This window comes from Numenius arquata, chromosome 11 (assembly GCF_964106895.1).
Source record: "Numenius arquata chromosome 11, bNumArq3.hap1.1, whole genome shotgun sequence".
NCBI lineage: Eukaryota > Metazoa > Chordata > Aves > Charadriiformes > Scolopacidae > Numenius > Numenius arquata.
The window spans coordinates 20,416,733-20,438,249 of NC_133586.1; the positions used below are offsets into that span (position 1 = coordinate 20,416,733).

The 21,517-nt window shown below is 35.6% G+C and overlaps 1 protein-coding gene across 1 annotated transcript in view; it reads right to left on the bottom strand.

The window, feature by feature from the left end:
• Positions 1–21,517, bottom strand: part of SCAPER (S-phase cyclin A associated protein in the ER) — a 159,893-nt gene that overhangs the window by 128,766 nt on the left and 9,610 nt on the right. The window contains exons 4-7 of the mRNA XM_074155466.1: positions 19,217–19,287; positions 14,061–14,258; positions 3,185–3,285; positions 1,754–1,870 (exon numbers count right to left, since the gene is read on the bottom strand). Coding sequence (XP_074011567.1) covers positions 1,754–1,870; positions 3,185–3,285; positions 14,061–14,258; positions 19,217–19,287 — 487 coding nt within the window. The remainder of the gene's footprint in view (positions 1–1,753; positions 1,871–3,184; positions 3,286–14,060; positions 14,259–19,216; positions 19,288–21,517) is intronic.

Consider the following 21,517-nt stretch of genomic DNA (forward strand, 5'->3'; position numbering starts at 1 on the left):
CCAAAGTCAGACTTTAATCTTCATTATATTAATTTCTGAAGTCATTTATGCTTTTGGCATCTGAAGCATCACATAATAACAAATTCTACATCCTAAGTCTTGAAAAATACCTCTGTCATTTTAAGCTTAGTGTTTGATCATTTCACTTCATACTCCCAATTCCTTTTCATGAAAAATGAACCAAATTTTCGTATTCATTTTCTCTGTAAGTAATTTTATTTATCATACCCTTCTTGTTATCTCTTCTCCAAATTCTTTTATTTTTGTGTCAATACTTCTGATTGTTCCCGTTTCCAGTTTCTGTACTTTTCCTACTTTTTCTACATTGCTTTTGGGAAGAGAAGAAGATGACCAGAGGTACGAGTCATTCACTATGAATTTCCACAGTGGTACAACACCACCTTCTCTTCTGTCCTCTATTCCTTTCCTAATAATTTCTAGCATTGTCAAACATTTCCATAGAACCAAGTATGTCTAAGCCCTTATTTTCTATCCTATTTTCTCAAACACACACAAAATACTGTAGCTCTCTGGCGTTGCCTTGCTTTGAGACAGACAAGCAGACTAAGACCAAAGAAAAAGTTTGCAAGTCTGAAGGATAGAAAATCCATCTTGTTATCAGCTGCTTCAACACACACAGTTGCTAATCATCACCCTGAGATGGTGAATAAAACAGCTCCAGTAACAGCAGCAACATGTAATTACATACAAAAACGGCTTAGCTGAAAGACATCATTACACTGAGTGGTTGTTTGTGTTCTAATAAAAATAAAGAGTATTGATTTCCACCAGATGCAAATTTTTCATTTGACTCCTTGTGTATATTTTTTCCCCATCATCATGCATTTAAGCAGACACCTCTCAAATGTTGTCAGGTATCAAATCATACATCTACAAAGAGACTAGCACCATTGAAGCCATTTTTCCAAACAGACTTTGTGGTATTTTTGCAAAAATATTTGATATTCAAATTTTAAGAGAGCTCAATACTCAGAGGTACTGACCAAATATTCTAATATTACATCTCTGCTGAGGACATTGTAACCACTTAATGAAACAGTACAGTATGTGCTCTGGGTGCCAACAAACCTGAATGAACGAAAAAACACACCCGCAGAAAGATTTAAATTGGACATATGCATGCTCTCCAGAATTGAAACAGCACCAGACAGTGCTGCTCTAAACTGGTGGTTATGCACAGTTTTGTTGAATTGCTTTCAAGCAGTCATTTTCACGTTAACAAGTAAAAGATGCTTTACTGTAGTATACAATATGCTCTATATTTAAACTAGTATCAGTTTTGCTATTCATTAGAATCATAATAATCTCACATTCACTCTTTTTGACCTGTGTTTACTTTTGCACACTCAGCTGATGGTTTGCATTGCATACACTGGCAATTTTAAAATGCCAATTACAGACATTTTGACCTTTTTTAGTTTTGTAGTGGGAAGAGAGTACTAAACAGATAACATGAAATACACTGATTGTATTTTATCTTCAGTTCTTTGGAATGACTAGTAATTAACATATAATGAAGTAAGGAAAAATTAAGTCCTTGATAGATTTTCAGTTATAGAAAAAAAGCACTGTCACCATGTGCTTTTCTTTCATGAATGCAAATAATTGCGTATATGACTTAGTAAACAGCAAAACAATATATTGATTACTATAGAAAAATAGCATATTCATGAACTCTGCTTCAAATGAATCTTTAATTTAGCTGTAATAAACTTATGATCTGGTTTCATACCCAAAATTTAAACTTCTTCGAGCATTTGATGTCACACTAATTCTATCTGTTGATGGACTTGGAATCACATGGCGTCCCGGAGACATTTTCTTTACTTCCCAAGCTAATGAAGTAGGTCTGCAAATTCAGGAAAGAAAAGTTTAAAAATAAAATTCGCAATTACTACTCCTCTATCACCTTAAAGGAAAAAAGCACCAACAAATGCTATAAAATATTAATGAATACTGCTGAATTTATTCATACATCTTAGTAATTGTTTCTACGCTAACTCCAAACCATATTAGCCAAACCCATATCAAAACCAATGTATACTCTCAAAACTGCAATGCTTATTTTAAGTGTCAGCGTGGGACGAATCATCAAACCAAGCAGTTAAAAGGAAAGGATCAGGGATAGGACTGGGAATATCCTCTACTTCTAATGACAATAACAACGCACATAAAAGGCCACAACCATTTAAGGTACCCCACGTTTTTCTATCCTGTGTAACAGGGCATTCAATACAGTTTAAATGCTGCTTTGGTTAATGTCGGTATCAAATATCTCCAGTGCATTAAAAAAAAAACTTTAGAACTAACCAAATATATCACCATCCACTCCTATTATTCTACCAACATACCAAACTGCCAACAATAACATTTACTGAGAAACGTATATTTGCAAAGATAACTGAACAGGTTGATTTAAGTTAACTGCCACTAGCATAAAATGTTCTCACCCTAACAGACATAATCTGAGGCAGAAGCCAGGGTAGCACTTCCATTATGTATCTCATTGAAGCTGACGCTGTTTTCTTTTTTATTTTTAACTCTTGCTCCTGAAGCTATCTGATTACATGAAAATTACAACTGCCATTTAGGACCCAGTGCTGGCGAAGACAGATTCAGAAAAACACTTACATAAATTATTTTTTAACTGGTTCCCGCACTACTAGCAGGATTAGCAATCTATAATCAACTAATAAAACCACTCTGTCACGTTTGGTCTACTTTTTGTCTCTACCTAGGCAGATGAGTGAGTGAACTAGAGTGTATCACTCCACACATAGGACAGGTCTCCCATCTTCTACAGGCACAAATTATTCCAGCAAAACCTTACCTCTTCTTTAACTCTCAAAGCTAAAACTTAGGCATCGAGGTACAAATTCAACACTAGGCACAAACTTTAACAACGTAATCAGTTTACCTTTCTGATACTATACTTCCAGACCCTTTACCATTTCCAGCACAGCTGCTCACTGATAACACTATCAGGGAGAATAAAATCCCCTCTATCTCCTCATGCCAATTCTGTCCAAAACGAAAATTTCCTTCCAGATGCCCCAGAGCAAGTATTAAAATTGGTACTAGTTGCCGAACCTCAGCTACAAAATGAAGTTTACTATGAGACAGTATTTGGATGTAGATTAAAAAAATATAAAAATTTAATTACCTGCTTTGAGCATCAGCTTTTTCTAGCTTCTCCTGTAGCTGTATCCAGTCAATCAATGCTTTGAAGTCCCTTACATAGTTATCAAGCATCATCAGGACTTCCTGAAAAGCAACCATGACATCAACCTTTGTAATTAAAAAACAATCCTCCCCCACCCCCACAAAGGAAGTGAAAAAAAAGCAGAACATTTACTGATCTGTAGCACACTCATAAAAAACAAAACCAAGAAAAATCCTGAAAACAAAAAAGCAAAAGAGAATTCTGGGACCCCTGCATTAGAAAAAATTAGTTCTTACGCCTCGGAAGTTCAGCAAACCATATCCTGTTCCTGCGGACTTCCAAGTGTGCAGAACCTTCAAACGATGTCTGCTTGTACCAGTCCAGATTAATGACAGACATTCTATTGTCACCTGAGATTATCAGCACTATTATACTAATAAAGCAGTTTTTAATCAAAAAGACTCCCATGGTGACATTTTGAGAGGCAAAAAGAGAAAGATCGCAGCATTATACTCGGTTTATAAAATCATCAGCTTTGACATAAACTTACTGAGAAATAAACAAGATATTTGCAAGATGCAAAGTTTACATTCTCTTCTCTGATTAGCACACTTTAACAAGTGAAAAGAAGTCTTTAATTGCACATTCTTGTCTATGGAATAATTACATGTCTAGACCTTACAACTCCAATACCCAATACTTCTGGACTATTACAAACTGATTAATTTTCTACCATTTAAAAAATTACTTTTGAACTACACAGAGTTACCGAAGAATTTACACACTTTTATGGGAATTAATCACTGAAAGCTGTAGCCATGAACATATTTTATGGCTTGAGAGATTTACAAATTATCACAAAATAACACAACTGGGAGGGATCTTAAGAGCAATCTAGTCCATCCCATAATTCCTAAGTAGGATTAAACCTACGCTGTCAGAAATGATGTGGGCATGCTGGAGTTTTATTCAAAATGTTGCAAAATCTTGATCAAGTAGTTAGAATCCTGTAAATTACGTGTTGCTCTCTAACAAATAAAATTAATTTCTATGAAAACACATATAAAATTAACTTGACTTCACACTGTATCAGGAAGAAATTGATAGATAAAATGCCAGTGGCTGAAAAGTAGGGAACTAGAAGACTTGTTTCTGATTAAAATATCCTTAACTTTCAGGAATTATTGACTGTATCTACTGATTCCAAGTTAGGTCAAATGTACAAGAGTAGTAACTATAGAAGGTCAGATTACATAGAGAAACAATAAAAAATTAAATGGTAAGCTGGGATCTTGCAGTCTTTATTCAGAAAATACTGCCATTTTTTCCACAGCAAAGCAGAGCAAAAGACCATATGATTAAACTCTTAGCTTTGTTCCCTGAGCAAACTGTAGCTATTGCTGTCACTGGTAGGGAAAGGAGCAATTCTTTACCACGCAGGAAGCGAGGAAATCGCTTATATTCCACATATGAACTCAAAAATCATTTATTGAATGTGACAAAAACCACACAGTCCATCACAGCCAAGATGCACAGAGCACCTTCTCAGCAGAGCTCATGATCGCCCAAGGAAGAACATGAATGCGTTTCTATAGGAGATAATTCGAGGTCCCATCAATCAGAAATAGAAGCTTTCATAACTACTCTTTCAAAGACAAGAAAAATATATACTGTGATCTATGATGACAACATGCTGAAAATAATAAAAATCCATAAATGAAGCTTGAATTCTATGAAAACTTAGACCAGCTTCACATGTCCTGTTCAAAATACAGACATAAATTTACGGTATAAGGAAAAACACTAATGACAGTGTTGCTGTTTTGCAAATTCTCTACTATGTCAAAGTTATTCCTGCTGATATTAAGAAAAAATTTCAGCTCAAAGCAAAGCATTATTGCCTAGAAGTACTTTAGGAACAATTATAAATTAAAATGTATTGGTTCTTAAGTGTGTAACTACAAATTTTAACAGTAACACTTTTAACACTGGAAAGAGTGAAACACTTCTACTACAATACAAGTAACTAATGCACATTTTTGTAACACCACGTCCCATTCATCTTTATTTTAATTGTTCTTTTAATAGAGAGGGGACCTCTAATGTACACAAAAAGCTTTTAATATAATATTATATTGATTATTATTCATTTTGTTTAACACAAACGCAAGTTTGAAACTGAGCTTCAGTTTTCACATAAGTATCCGTTTAACTAGCAGGTATGACAGATCTAGAGCATATGCTGGTTGTTAAAAGGGAAAAGTCACAAGCAAATCAAACACAAGGGAAATCAAACAGAATACCACTGCTGATGTAAAAGTTGCTCTTTGTTTTGAAATACTCCACAAAAAAAGCTAACAAAAATCCTTCTTACAAGGCAGTTGGTTTACAGCACCAAAATAATTCTTAAGTAAACTCTGCTACAAAAAATGAACAAGTCAAGTATTTTAGCCAGTTCTTTTTTCAGTTTCACTAATAAAATTTCAGTTTTCTAATTCAATTCATGTCCATTTAGGTTAGCCCATACTAAGTTGTGCTGACTGTTACTAACAATAAAAGCACAGAAAGCAAAATTTAATTCTGAATCATTTACTTCTCAAGCATGCCACCGAGATATTTCTCGCAAAAAAAAAAAAAGAATAGATCTGAATACGATTTATATTTCTGAAGTTAGTTGGCACAGAGAAAAAAATACAATAAATGGCTTAACCTATTTTAAGGAATGTTTAGCTACACATTATCAGAAATGATCAGAGCAGAACCATGCAGCTGTAACCCGAGTCATGTTTTACGAACAAGGGAATACAAACAAGACAAGCAGCTGGAGCGGCCCCATATTCACTGATGCACATCTTTCTCCCTAAAGCTATGAGGGCCATTTTGTCAAGCAGGATGAAGCAGAACAAAAGTGGCTCTGAAAGCGCCGTTACAGGCATCCAGATAACTACATATAGATGTACAGCTAAAATTACCAATTAGTTTACCAATTGGCTGCAACGGATTCGATTGGTTTGTAATTAATTCTAGTTACTGGCGCATACAGCAGGACGGTTGGCGCCATCCCTTTGTCCTACTGACACACAATCCCGGCATGCAGGGCTCTGGGGTCCTGGACATCAATACAGCTCTCCAGCTCACCTCCCATCCCCGGCGTAGCAGATATACCCTCTGGTGCTGAAGCAGTGGAAACTTGTACCACTTGAGAAGGTGCTGACAAAAAGGAACCTTTATGGGGTAGACTATGGCTGCACAAGAGTCAAAACAATTTTAAATCCCATTATTTTTCAAGGTCATATCCATCCTATACGATTTTTAAACAGCCAGTTCAAACTAAAAAAGAAAGCAATACTGTCAAAAAACCACACTTGAAGGAAAATCGGTGACATAAAACTAAAACCACTCACAATGCGGCTCCTGTTTCTTTCTCCCCTCTGTTCGATTCTCTGATCAATAATCCTGCACGTCAAAAAATTCTTTTTGTGCTTTTCCTTCTTTTCTCAAGCTCCCAGTCACTACTTTGTTTCTATGGATTTATCTTAAAGTTGTACTTCTAGTCTCTTCAACTGGGTGATGATATTAATTACTTTGCAATCAACAAGGATCTCTAATATATGCAGTAGCTATATCAGAATAATCCTATATTCCTGAATCAGGACAATCTTGACTTGGGTTACAATCCTTAAAAACAGAAGTTCAATTTGTTTGGAAATCCTGTAACAAGTTTGAAACATCATCTTCTCCATTTGTTCTCCCACTCTCAAACAAGGCGAAGGAAAACAGGGAAGCATGGAAGACTGTAAGATTTTAAGGTTACTACAACAAAAAACAGTAGAACGCGTGTCAGAGAAATTAACTCAGTCACCACATCTGTACTTCAGCTTATTCTCAAGGCTAGAAACGTGTGCTTTATTTTACAAATTATGCATACTTTATACTGTTTCATTATCTACACCAAATATTTTAAATTAAGTATTTACCAAAATAAACTTAATTTTCTTGTATTGCAGAACATTTTTAGCAGGCAATCTAAGTTCCTTCTCTCTTTCTTTAAATTTATGTTTTTTAAGGCTAACTGGGTGTTTCAGTAATTTGACACAAAAATTGCTTCAAAAAATTCCTTGTAGCCTTTTCCATTCAGTTGAATTACAAACACTGAAAGCCAGCTCTGGGGTTAGGTTAAACAAAGACGACTGCCAAAGCAGTCCTTACGGCTTTGGGAAAGGATGAAAGGAAGCAGCTCCTCTAGCCAAAGGACTCACATTTTGCAGAGAGGAGTAAACCAGAATAATTTTCCAGTAACTAAAGTTCTCCCAATTGGTGAGTCTTTTTAAATGCTCTCACACTAGCCTTGCAAAAGCCACTAAGCAGCAAACTCTAGATAGTAAAGCTGCAGAAACACACAGCCTCTTAGATCCAAGTGCTAAATGCACTGTATCTGGTGCGTGTTTGTTTCTCACTGGTTCTCCCACACCACAACAGCCATAATCCACCATCAGCCAAGGATGTGCTCCTGAGAAGCTAACTGTTACCAAAGTAAATTTTCTCCATAAGAACTAATGTTATGGTCAGGGGGCATATGCAGGGACTTAAACACACAATTTATTTATACAAAAATGTAAAAATGTGTCTGAAGGATGGAGAGGTAGAACAGGATTATCCAGTCTGCCAACAAGAAGAGATGCTGGCTTTTCAGTATCTGGCTTTTTAGCATAGATTACCATTCTGAAAGATCTCATCCACTTCCACCTGTGAAACTGAATGCCCAATCATTAACCCGTTTTCCTCCTCTTCACTGTGATGGATGATGACAACAATGAAAATCTATATGTCCAAAAAGAGGCAGAAGGAACGCTCACAAAAGAGATTTTCACCTGGCACAATACAGCCACAAGGTATTTATTTAGAAAGAGACATAAACAGACCCTAAATATCTCAAAATTCAAATAGTGAAGGCATGTACTTTTTATAACTGATGATAAATGGCACAAATTATCTCTCCCAAAAAGTCTTAAGTATCAAACCCTGATTCTGTATTTTTCCCTCCCTGGATCCAGGTACTTTTCACATTTGTAAAACTGAAAAGTTTTGGGGGAAAAAAAAAAAAAAAATATCAAAACTCATACTCCAAATAAGTAAAATGGACAGAGTGGCACTGGCTCTTATCAGTGGAAGTAAGATCAAGATCCTGTTTGGATCGGCTTGACCATTATACTGAATTATTGCAGATTTTGTTTTCAGTGAAGTTAGGAAAATCTTGGGTTTTCTACCTTCAGCTCCAACACGTTTAGAAACAGTTCTATTTCCTTGACTGTCTCAAAAGGCAGCAATCAGCCTGGATGACCATGGATCTCAGTCTGCATGCAGAGATTGAAATCATCAGAATTAGCATAGCCAGAACCAAAAGCAGCCCTCACAAGGCACTCTCAGCAAGAGACGTGAATGAAGCAAGTGCCTCTCTCCTTCTGGGAGGCCTTCCATCAACTCAAACTCTCACAGATACCACCCTGATTGGAAGGCATTAACTAAAGTTGTTTCAGCTGGTTCTCTTGCATAATAACATCATGCAACATGTAAAATCTTTTCAGAGAAGGGCTTTACTCTTTAAAGTATCTTATGCTGCCTATGACAATCAGAACAGAACCTCATTTCCCATTTTATAAGAGGCAATAAGAATCTCAAGCAGAATAAAACTGTTTTCACTGAACTATACTCAAGGTTGACTGATTTAAGAATGTATCTGTAAGCGTTAGAAACAAGGAGAGAAACTACCCTTGCCAAAACCTTATAGAAATAAATCAGTTTCCACCAAATAGGTGGAAAGAGAAAAGTTTGTACAAGCATTAAGTAATGCTAAACAGCAACTTTAAAAGAATATAGAACTCCATTTTCACATCATAAAATTCATTTTTTTGAAAGAAAAAACCCAACAAAACCAACAATAAACAGCTGAAGCACTTAATTCATCCTAGGAGGGAAAAACCCCAACAATTAAATGTAAAGTAGTTTGAGATTCTTCTAGACTTACTCTAGCCTTAGCTGCTGGATCCAGTTGCTCAAACTCTACCAATAACAGTTTTATATATATCTGTGTGGTATGGTGTTTCTTTTTTTTCATATATACACACACATATATATAAAGATATAAATAAACAAACTCAGTTGCTGAAACACCTGAAGACTATGAAAGAATAGCAGCAGAAGATGCATTTCTCTGTTGCATTAACCAAAATTCCATTGGCTGGAATTCCAAAACTGGCTGTAGAATCTGCCTTCCTCCGTCTGCAAATAATTTTGGGCTCCAATTCCTTTTAACATACAGAAAGAGATTTAAGGCATCACTAGTTCTTTTCTGCCTCAGCTCACCACCGAAAACTAGGAAATACTAGGTAATACAACATTCATATAAACATTAGACACACAGAAACCTAACTTATGTATAGAATATCCATACAATTTGCATTTTGAAATGTTGAAGGTTATAGCCAAATCTATTAGACTATATCTAATCTCTATCACTATTGCACAAACTGATTTGTGTACAGTAAAACGATGCTTAAACTTGAGAATCCTTTAGTTTAGAAATAATTCAACCATGTTCATTATATCTTTATATACCAAGCATCAAAGCCGTATCTATATATCTATATACATGATTTGAGAGTTCTCAATTCCAAATCAATAGCAAAATACCAACTTGAGCAGTGCCCAAAGCTGAGAGAAAATGTACACAACCACCGATCCTCTTACACTCATTTCCACTGTTTGTATCCTTACCACAAGCCTTTCGTCTGCAGTTTCAACCACAACCAGCCACTAGAGCCCTTTCCGATTTGGGAGCATCAAACATTATCTTCAGTGACAACGTAATCAATAAAAGTATACCAATTTGTAAGAATACAAGAGAGTAAAAGGTACAAAATCAAAAAGAAACAGTTTTATACCAGATTAATCTGAAGGTTTTAAATGCCAGAAGTTGTCATATTTCATTTTTACATGGGTCTTCTTTTAATACTATCTTTATTCAACTAAAATGTTTAAATAGAACAGCACATACCCATTTGACCAAGACATAAGTTTGGGAAGGTATCACATAAAAAGTTGAAATATGGATTAAGGAAGTTTTTGATAACATGGATTTATCTTAATAAAAAGGATTTTTCAAAATTCCACTTAAAAAAAAAAAAAAAACAAAGAAGGAAAACTTAACAGTTTACCACTTTGGATCCTTATTTAGTACTGTTTCAACATACGTCCAGCAGTAAAAATAAAAATGGTACTTCATGAAAAGACCTAACAGGATATTCTGTCAAATGAGTTCATAGAAAAATGTGGCAATATGAAATCCTCATTTCTCAAAATCATCTCAGTTTTTTAGGTATGGCAAAAATACATTAATCCATTTTCAACTAAGCTGATGTGTCTTGTTGGGATCTCTTGTAACACTTTAATCCACTAGATACTTTCCTATGTATTATAAAAAGTTTGCAAAAAATAGCATAAAACTGAAGCTAAACTATTCTCATTTTCAGAATGAGCTTTAGTAAAAGTTTACTGTAAATGGGATTTTAATGTTAAAATTAAAATATTCAGAAGACAAGTACTGTCATACATAAAAAAGGAGAGTGTAAGAATTAGCTGAACTCCTCTGTCCAAAGAAAAAAGAAAACAGGCAAACAAATAAAAATACAACACAACAAACCATCAAGCAAAAAAAAAGCCTAAAGTGGTTCTGCAAACTATGGATCTAGTGGAGCCTGTTTTCCCATGGTCTCCTCATGGGTTTCTCTGGTGCTAGAAATGACATAACGACATGCACTTCAATTAATTTTTATTTAAAAAAAAATAATAAAAACCACCAAACAAACAAAAAACAACTGACACACAATCCCTCTCCCTTCAGTTGGTGAACTCGTGTTCTTTTGTTCTCTCTCTGAATTCCCTGGTGCCTAATAAAAGATTGAGTGGCAGGTTTTTCTGCAACGTGAACCTTAACAGGATGTCTTCTTCCAAGCCTGTCACTTACCTCTCATGAAATGTATAAAGACTAAATTAATTTAAATTGGTCCACTGATATTAAAAGTTATGGCAGTGATGACAGAAAATCATGAATATACAGGGACAGACAAGACACACCACATTAAACCTGGCCTTTTAAGTCCAAAAGTTTACCAAAAGGATTATACATAACCGTATTATTTTCCTGCCAATGAAGCTTAACATACTTTGCCATGGCACATCTGCATTATTAGTATGCTGATGATGATAGCAGAGTTGGGGAAATACCTCATTAGACCACATAGAATTCATAACCATAGGCATAAAATCACTTTGCACCCTCCCAATCCTGCACATTCAAGTGGTCAGAGCTGTCCCTGGAATAACAGGCAGAACCTTGCTACAGCCATCTTTACTGCAACAGCAGAAACCCAAGCTGGCACAAAACAGGGAATCTAGATTCTGTTTACTGCTTTCATATTTCATATTTTCAGTTAGCAAGAAAAGGCACGACCAAAGATCTTGCAAGATTTGGCCAGGCAGGATCAGGACAGTCAATACAAAGCATGAAACTTGGTGCTTGGGAGTAACATGGTAGCAACATATATAGGACTAACAAAGCCAAGGCAATAAAACAACTAAGTGTTTCAGATAAGCAAATTATGATTATTTACCTGAACTGAGTCACAGATGGACAAGCTGTAATGATCAAACTCAAGACTGAGTTAAGCTATTTTTAATGCAGGACATAGGCCTTCTGCTAAGCTACATGAATTCTTGAAACAATGTCACATGAGTGCTTTTCAAATACCATTTGCCAACTGAACTCTGAGTCTAGATCATAATTTTAATTTACGAACTCCTAAAAGGTTGAGCTACTACGGTAAACACTTTCTGTATATTCCATAATATGAAAGGTGCACTTAGACAAGGTATTTCAGTTGATGGAGGACAGCAATCAGTATCTTTTCAGGATCAGAGTTGAGGAAGACACAGTTTCCACGAGGATCTGTTGTTCATTATCACTAATAGTCCATCCAAAATTAAAACACACCTCCATACTAATGATGAGTTTAATCACTCCCTAGTTGAAGCCTATGTGTGTAGTACGAGAAATGTTATATGTCTATTTCTTAGGAGTTATGTATAGCACTCCAAAAGACAGCAGCTAAGGCACTCTGCTGTAAGCGATGAGCTAGAGCACACTGACAACTTACCTCTGGTAGAAACTGAACTGCATCTGTCAACAATAACCACCCCAAAATAAATGACAAGCAATAGAATTGATAAAAGTGAAACATTAGTAGTAAAAGTAATTTGCAAGACTCAATGGCTCTATACTTCATGGCTTAATTAACAAAAATTTTAGTAATTTATGAAGAGTAATAGTCATCATTTACCAGTAGCCTTTAAAAGAAAATCTCACAAAGACCATAGCACAAACGCGTATTCCAGCTACTCAGGTAAGGTACTTTTTTGTGCTGAGAAGAAAAGATCTTTTAAAAGGTAAAAGCAACATGAATGTTATGTAAGTTTTACAACACATGACACTGCACTCCCCTGTTTACTCCTTTCTGGTTTTTTCCACCCTGTTTTGCAAACAAGTAATCTGATACACACAGATACATACATCACTGTCAAGCGGCTACTAAAATGAAGCCTTTTCACTTAGGCTATGTAATATCTCCATCTGAGAACAGATCAAGTAGCATGATTAAAATGCTGAATGATATCTAACCCCCAAAATATGTGATAATGATACAAATACGCTTCTGTTCTTTCAGTCGCAAAAGTTTAAAATGGTAATCTAATTACAGTGCAAGGCTGACTGATTTTCTTAAACCCAAAAATTCTCCAGAGAAGTTTCCTGAGCAGGAAGACAGTTCAGTAAGAAAACGTTAAATTGTGTTAGACCAACCAGCGATTTGGAAGCCTCTAGCTACTGTTCGGTTTTCAAACCTGCTTTCAATGAAAAGTATTTGTACGCTAATCTCAAAGTCAATTTGGCCGTGTCTGATTACAGCAGAAAACTAGATGCATATGATAAGAAAAAAGTTTACTTAAATTGATATATGTAATTTCTTACAGTGATTAGATAATCATTTCCAGAATGTGTTGAGTTTTCAGCCATGTTTAATATGAAAACAGAAGCCATATCTTTTAATATTTCTTTTATAATGTATTCTTCTGGCTTCTCTTAATGCTTGCACTAAATTCCATTTCTAAAGAATGAGTGATTTTTACTAAATGACAATGGTCTTTCTACAGATCTACTAGAAAACCATCATAAAACAGGTGCACAAGCTATTACAAACACAGGTTATTTGAAATTAGGAAGCGCACTTTTTACAGTGACATCCCAACCAGACATTATTTACGCTTGCCCACGAAGCACTTGCTTAACACCAGAGAGAATTAGAAGAGTGATAACTATCACTGCAAAGAGGGAGCAATGTATAATTCAGCTACTTAACAGGAAACAAACGAATGTGAAAAAAGCTGAACCACAACAGTGCCACCTACAGCAAAGAACATTACAGGAGAAAAAAATAAATAAATAAATAAATAAATCGGTGTTCAGTCAGAAAATTAAAAAATAAGAGCTCAATATGCAAAATCTGATTTCATCAAAAAACTGAGATCTAATAACATTATGTACATCACTACAAGTTTTAAACACTTCAAAAATTAGTCACTGCCTAAGATGAAAGAATCTAAATAAATATGCCATCAATTTTCCTATTTAAAAGGCTTCACTAAATGCAAATCAAAAAGTAACATGTTTCTGAAACTCTAATTCCTCATTTGGCTTTTTTGTAAAGTATTAGAAAAGCACAGTAAGAGCCACGTGACAACAGGCAGAGAAGAGCTGAAGACTTACCTTGCATTCTACTACACTCTGATCCGATTCACATGTAACATAGATTTCATCAACTGCCCGTCTGAGATTGTCAAAAAGAAATGCCCAGTATCGAGCTCGCAGATCAACTTTTCGAGGCTGTCTTGTTTTTGTTGGGCTTTTGTCGAAGTTTTTATCTGCAGCTGCTGCTGCTGTTAATTTACAGTCTATGGTAGTGTTCTGAAAAAAACAAGATACAAAGGAAAAGGAAAACAACAAACAGAAGCACGGTAAGGGGTTGGGGTTCTGTGCAACATACGTTTTTTCAACATATTCAAACATTTCTAAACAAGAATTTTTTCACTGAAGGCGACATCATCCCGCTCACTTGACTTTTTTAAAACTCACTTTCTTATCTTACACATAGGCAGCACCTATGCAGAACTAGATTCTGTTTCCTTGACATTTATAACCCAACATTCACATTGCACAACAGTACAAGATATTCTGCCTCTTAGCACACTGGAAAGTTACATTTTCTAATTACATATCCTGTACTACTTATTCTGACAATTATGTGCATCCAGAGATGAAAATAACATTTTACTAATAATCACACAGTCAATATTCCATCACAGTTAAACTCTATTACCAAGACATTACATACAACTTTATCATCTTTAAAGCCTCATTCTACTATATGAGCATTAATGTCAGTAAAATGCTGATGTGGGCAGCCCTTTGATGGATACATTATGGTTCCACTGCAGAGGAGATGCCAGCAAGCACTGGATTAGCTACAGAAGGAAGCTTTCACACTGTAGAAGACTACTTGTACTAAGATTTCCACTCACCATACTGTTGGCATTGCAAGCTCAATTCAACCCAATGTAAGGGCTGTGCCAATGAATCAAGTTGTTCCTACTTACACCAAGTCTGAAAGTGTCCTTGTGCTGTTTTAAGTTGTAATTTAACAGCTTTAAGTACAACCAATCTGTTTTGATGTTGAGTGTTAATATGCAGACTAACTGATGCAGTACTGCTTTGCTGCACAGATGCAGAGGGCTGCCAACATGCTCAATGTGACAGGAGCAGAGGGAGAACATCCAACTGTCTTCACAGTCGCTGGCACAGACAGGAATCACACTTGGATGTACTGCTATGTCACCTCAGTGTTATGTATCTGGTGACCTTGTGCATTCAGCTTACTCACTCAGATGAGGATCCATACTTATCTGCACAGGATATTCCAAAGGATTCTGAAGCATGCCTATTTGGCTGAAAACACCAAATCAGCACTTGGCCCCATGGCACTGTCCTTAACTGGAAATTCTCTCCCACAACAGAAACAGAAAACAAACAGAAAAATCCTGCTCCAATGCTGTCAAAATGGTTAGGCTCTCACCTGCGTTTGTATTCAGATTCTAATCTTTCTGTAAGAAGGGGAGGAATGGGAATTTACTACTAATTTACTACAATCACACTATCATCTCTGCTACCCTTACGCACATCTCAAAATGCTCTAAGTGTACTCCAGATGAACCCCAGCTAATGCATGCACGAGAGACATGTTTGGAAAAGATGCCTGTCATAAACAACCAATTAACAGGAATTTCAGAAGGGTTTCATATGTCAGAGTATTTCACATTTTTTATTCTAGGACACAAGAGTCACCTCTTCAAGAACAGCTTGGAGAAAACATGTTCCTTAGCTGAGGCCTTGTGTATAAACCTTTGAAGCAAAGCTTATACTAGCTAATTTACAGCTCCTTTAAAATACAGTTTATAATGACACAACCTTAACTACAGAATCATAAATAGCTACATTAAAATAACAGTGCTACCTTTTGCTGCCTGTTTTTACAAAATGTGACCTTGGTAAAGTGACTATGTTTCTACTCATTCAGCTAATATTGTTGATATAAAGGATCAGTTGTTCTGTAACAGAAACCAAGCATAATTCCCTCTAGTTGAAAAATACATTTTCAAATGTAACTTTAAGACAGTGTCATGGAATATGTTTTGATATTTAGCAGTAAATGTTTTCCACCTACTATATTTGTCATCCATTTATCATCTCTTTTATATGTCAACTGTATTTTAATTAGGAAAACAGCATGTTGAACTGTGATTACTATAAGTTGTAGCCGTTCCACTATTCCCCCTGTAAGCGACTTCCAGAGTCTAAGAAAAACCTAAGCATCATTTACCATTACTGATATTCCAGTAGAAATTTGAAAGGATGCAAACCCCTAAACTACCAAATTTCTTAGACACAATCACACGAGCAGGTAAGCATTAAGTTGGTGGTTAGTTAATAGAAATAATATTCCAAGTTCCCAATACAAGTCAGTTCTAACACTGAACATCTGAATTTGTCACAGCCTGGTATCTGTCACTCAAGGTAACAGAAGTCAATTTTCAGAGAAGAACCCAAATTATGTCCCATGTTTGGCTCTTCAGTCTCCAGAAATTCCATGAAAAAAGATCAAACTCAGCAAGCTATTTCCAAACTTCATCAAGTCTGACTGGCATCAACTTTACTGAAACGAAAGCTAGTACTCACTTAAATTTAAGAGTTGCAGCGAAGACTACTTTTAATATAAAGATACTATTAATATTTTATACAGACTACTATATTCTGTACAAATGTTTAACGCAAGCAAAATTACCAGGATTTCTGAGTTAATCTGTATATTGTTTAGTAGAATCTTTACTTGTAAACGTCTTAAGTAAATATTCTAATGAACCAAACTAACCTTCCACTGTGAAAAGCAAGAAGTGCTGGATTAGGTACAGAGTTTCCAAGACGGTAGTTTCTGTGCTGATGTACAGCTATAGCTTTATTATTCTTATTCACCCTTCCTGGAATGAAGTTTTAATTAAACAGTATTTATTAAAGTGTGTACTTCTGACCAGATCATATTTTTCAGTGTCATGCTCAGGTTGAGAAGGATGCAATTGTGAAACTCAATTTCCAGAGATGATCATCTCTCAATCTCTCTGATACTCTGAGGGAACACAGGGGCACAAGACAAAATATTTCTAACAGAGTAGTCTGCAGAAAGCTCAGGCGATGAACCCGCATCATCACCAAGAAGGAGCTATACTCAAGCCACTTAAGCTCCACCTACGTCCTTGTGCTTCCAACTAACTCTTGCCAGATTTTTCACTTTGCTTAGTATTTGAGGCAAAAGCCTCTTGTCCACTGGCAAGACACAAGGACACAGAATTAAGTTTTTTTGAGCAGAGTTCTAAAGCTCCAATCCTGCAAACTCCTACACATAATTCTTAATTGGATATAAGTACTTCTTTCAAATCTTCTAAGTGATGTCAGAGCCCTTGGCCTTTGATAATACACTTATCCAAAATTTAATCTATGTTCCACAACTTTGCAGACCATCGCACATTAAAAAAAAAAGAATTAAAAAATCATAGTGTTCACAAACACACCAAAAAATAGCTTGCCTTGGCCTCCTCCCACCCTCCAATAATATGTATGTTTATCCAAAGCATGATGATGGCTTCTATAGATACAATCTAGCAGGCCTACTAGAACAAAACCCACCCCAGAACAGCAAAGATTCAGAGGGTCTAGTTCACATTATCTCACTTGTAGTGACAGTTAAAATCTTCAGCTGCAGAAAATGCAAAGCTTTTGCACCTTTGAAGTTAAGAAACATGGGAATATTCCTTCTTATATCTCAAGTAACTCAGTGTGGAGGATGAAAGTGACATTAAAACTCTTTTTTTTTTCTTTTCTATTCTTTTCCAAAATAGTTTCAGTAACTTGCCTTGGAGTTCTGGAAACTGTGAAGTGCATATTTATTCTCAGGATGCCAAAATTTATCGAATGTAGATTTGCCAGCACCCTACCAAGAGGAAGATGAGGTTGATAAGATCACATGAAAGTGTTCTGGTAAGTTTGTGTTATTGAGACTAGTGGCTCATTTATATATAAAGGAAAATTAAAACTGAAGGCTCAACAAAAGTAACAAAAAAAAGCCACCAATTTACAGCAGTATCTAATGTCTGAAATGCAGTAGAAATAAAGGTGCTGAATGCCAAATCGAAGTGCCAAATGCACAGATACTCGGCAGTCCGTTTCAAACCTTAATTGTACCCCCTAGGAATGCACTGTTCCTACAATATAGTTATAGTATAACAATCCCACACAGAGCCACTGACTAACAATCAAGTATTCTCTTGAAAACTCAGTATTTAGATAACTGACTAGAATGGACAGAACCCAAACTATGTAGCACACTATTCTTATATCCAAAAGGTTTCAAAAGTAAACCCTTACAGGGAGCCCCAACTACATCAATAAAATTCACAGAACAAGAAAACCAGGATACACCGTGTTTGTAATATACTAGTATGTGAAGGGAGAACACAAGGTTAATAGTTGCTAAACTAAATTGGGAAAATAACATGCCTATGTTCTAAAGGTGCAAATACATATCTATGGAAGCAGAACGTATTTTTCTTTTTTTTTTTTTTTTCTTTTTCCCCAAAAATAACATCTTCCATATGACATACTATCAAAATCTGTCAGACTGTCTGAAAATACTAAATGGCTAAAGACGTACTAATGGCTAAATCCATTAATCAAAGAAGAACAACTGTTAAAAATACTAAACATGAGGAAAGACTGAGGTATTACTTTACTAATCTAATAAAGATTGTCAGTCACATAGAAAAAACATGAATAAAAATAAGAGCATTTTCTTCTTGACGGTTCTCAGTCGAACTTGCTTTCCAGTCGCAACTCTCAGAAATTTTACTCACCCGGACTATTTTTTTCCAAAATAGAATGTATTGACTGGAGCCATTAATGCATGAGGTCAAGAAATAAAGCATTTCCTTAAATTAGAAACTGGGCAGAAAGGTAGCCTTTGTAGAAGCAGCACACTTATAGGAAAAATATCCTGTATCACTTTACTGAGCTGAACTTTCCTTAAATTACCTTTAATGCCAAAAAGTCAGGCATCCAGAGGTTAGGAAGTGCCAAAAGTAAAGACTGAGGAAGATAACCTAAATCCTGGCATTTTTAAACTTCTCAATACTTGAGTTTGAAACTTGTATGCTTTAAAAATACAATGGATGCACAGTTTTATATATGTATCAGAGATATCACAAAACATTTTATGTTGTAAATTTGATGTCATAATAAAAAAAAAAAAAAAGAGCAGATACCTGTTTTGCAGTCTTGTGTGTTCCTTGAGTCACCCTCTTTGTTTTTCCACCAGCTTGCCATTTGGATTTTCCTGTGGGGGAAGCAACTGTTTTAATCAACAATAACGATTTTAATTAGAGCATTCTAAATGCACGTATCTCATCTTGCAATGTACTGATATGGGCACAATTTATGAGTTAAGAGGTCTGTAAAACTGTATATTCCAAATAGATATTCCACAGTTCAGAATGTGGATAATGCCAGAAGACACACAGAATATGAAAAAAAATTACAAAGAAAGGCAAGAATTACAGACTTCATTAAACAAAGATAACCCACCTTTAAGTGCTCAATCATGAAAAAATCATGAAAAATCACATCATTACAATCCACATGTGAAATATGACACTAGTTTTCTGTATAGATTAAAAAAAAGTCTGCTCTTGAATGACTGTTCCATCAGTTATTACAGAATTAAAACAAAGAGTATCTTTCTTAGGAAAAACAAATGTAGTAATTTAGTTTTTCTCAAACTCTTCAAACAACCTACCAGCAGATTTAGGTATTTTCTGCCAAGAAAGATGGGGAAAAATAGAACTTAAGACCTGATTTAATTCACGTCCATTTACATAGCCAAAGGAAGAGAGAAGAACATTCACAGAGCATGAGTCAGTCCCCTGAAGATCTGAAATGCCTTCTCAAACGGTACCTGTCTCCCTTAACTGCTTGTATGAAGTGACTTTAGCAACTATGTTTCAAAAATCAGTTTAAATTCCCACAGTCAGAAAGGATGATTTCAGGTCTCAGCGCTGTGGCAACAGCAATTTCGTAACTGATTAAGCGTTACCTTTGCACAGATAAATTTGTGTTAGCCTAGACCTACCTGATATGTTTACATTTAATCTTTGAGATTTGCTATGGGGTAATTAAAAAATACAGGTTTTTTTAAAAAGTTTTATTCCTCCAACTGAGTATCCAACTTGCACAACATGAAACTCATAGGATCCAATTACCACAAATGTAAGCAAGTTAAGACAAAATACTAAGGCAAGAATACTCTCCAGCACAGATTACATCTAAGTAAAAGTTTCAAGATTATTTAGCTGGATGAAGCCAAGCAAATAAATGCATTAGTTGAATATAGTTCCTTCCTAGAGCATGGAGATCATTCTTGAATTTCAGAATTGTCCAGTTGAGTTTTTAACAGTTCTTAGGCCAAATGCCCTAACACAGTGCAGCTGTTATACATTGCTCTGGTTATGTAAAGCAGCTGTAAAACTGTCTTAATCAAGCAGTTGTACAGCTGGTTTGCATCACTGGCTATTCCAGGGAACAAGGCCTTTAATTTTAAAACAAATTAAAAATTATTTGCTTGATAATTCATTTTTAAAATGCTACATTAGCCAAAACAACAGGTACAAATTAATATATTGAAGTCAATTTAGCAGCATTCAGGAAAAAATTTGATTCAGCTACCGTATGTATAAAAACTTCCTATTCACTAAAAACTTAAACTGCAAGTCAGTTCCTGCAAAGACATTCTGCAAAGACAACATTTTGAATGTACTGGCATATAGAAGTTGCACAGTGAAAAGACTTACAAATATAGGTACGTTAAAATTAAAAAAGGGCAGATGAACACACACACACAAAAAAGTTGCAGTCTCTTTAAGGTTCTACAAAACCAGACTACTAATCCACCATCTGAGAACTGAGAAATGCCTGAACAAGTCCCCTGCAAAGACAAAAGCAAGTTTTCAGGCACTTTCTATACAAGGCAGACATTTAGAGAAAGGAAAACTCATATAAATACCATGTTTTGCAAACTTAAAGCCAAATAGTGTGTGGCAAGGACTAATTTTTTCTGAAGGTGTATGGGCCAAAAAGTTTTTTATTTCAACAGCAGCCACTTTTCCAAGCTTTATTATGCTCTTTCTTCTAATTAGTGCCTCTGGTTATTAAAAGACATCTTCCCTTCTGCTTTTGTCCTTTTGTATTCACAAGTAGTGACAACACAAAAGCACTCCTCAATGGTTATGTGTTCAGTGGCTACTGGTCTGTAACTATACAACACGAGCATTGCTATGAGATGCACAGGCACTCAATGACATATGAAGGGCATTGCCTGCTTGGAATTCACTGAATTTTAAAGAAAGAACAATAGTGACCAAAGATGATCATCTCATTAGCTATTAAGTTGCCAATGTGAAATATATAAAGTAGAAAAGTTTTGCAGCATTCAGGGACCTACAGTCGTATTTTACACTTGAAGTCCATTTCCTCTCTGTCTGGGAATTAAATATGAAGCACACAGAGTTTAT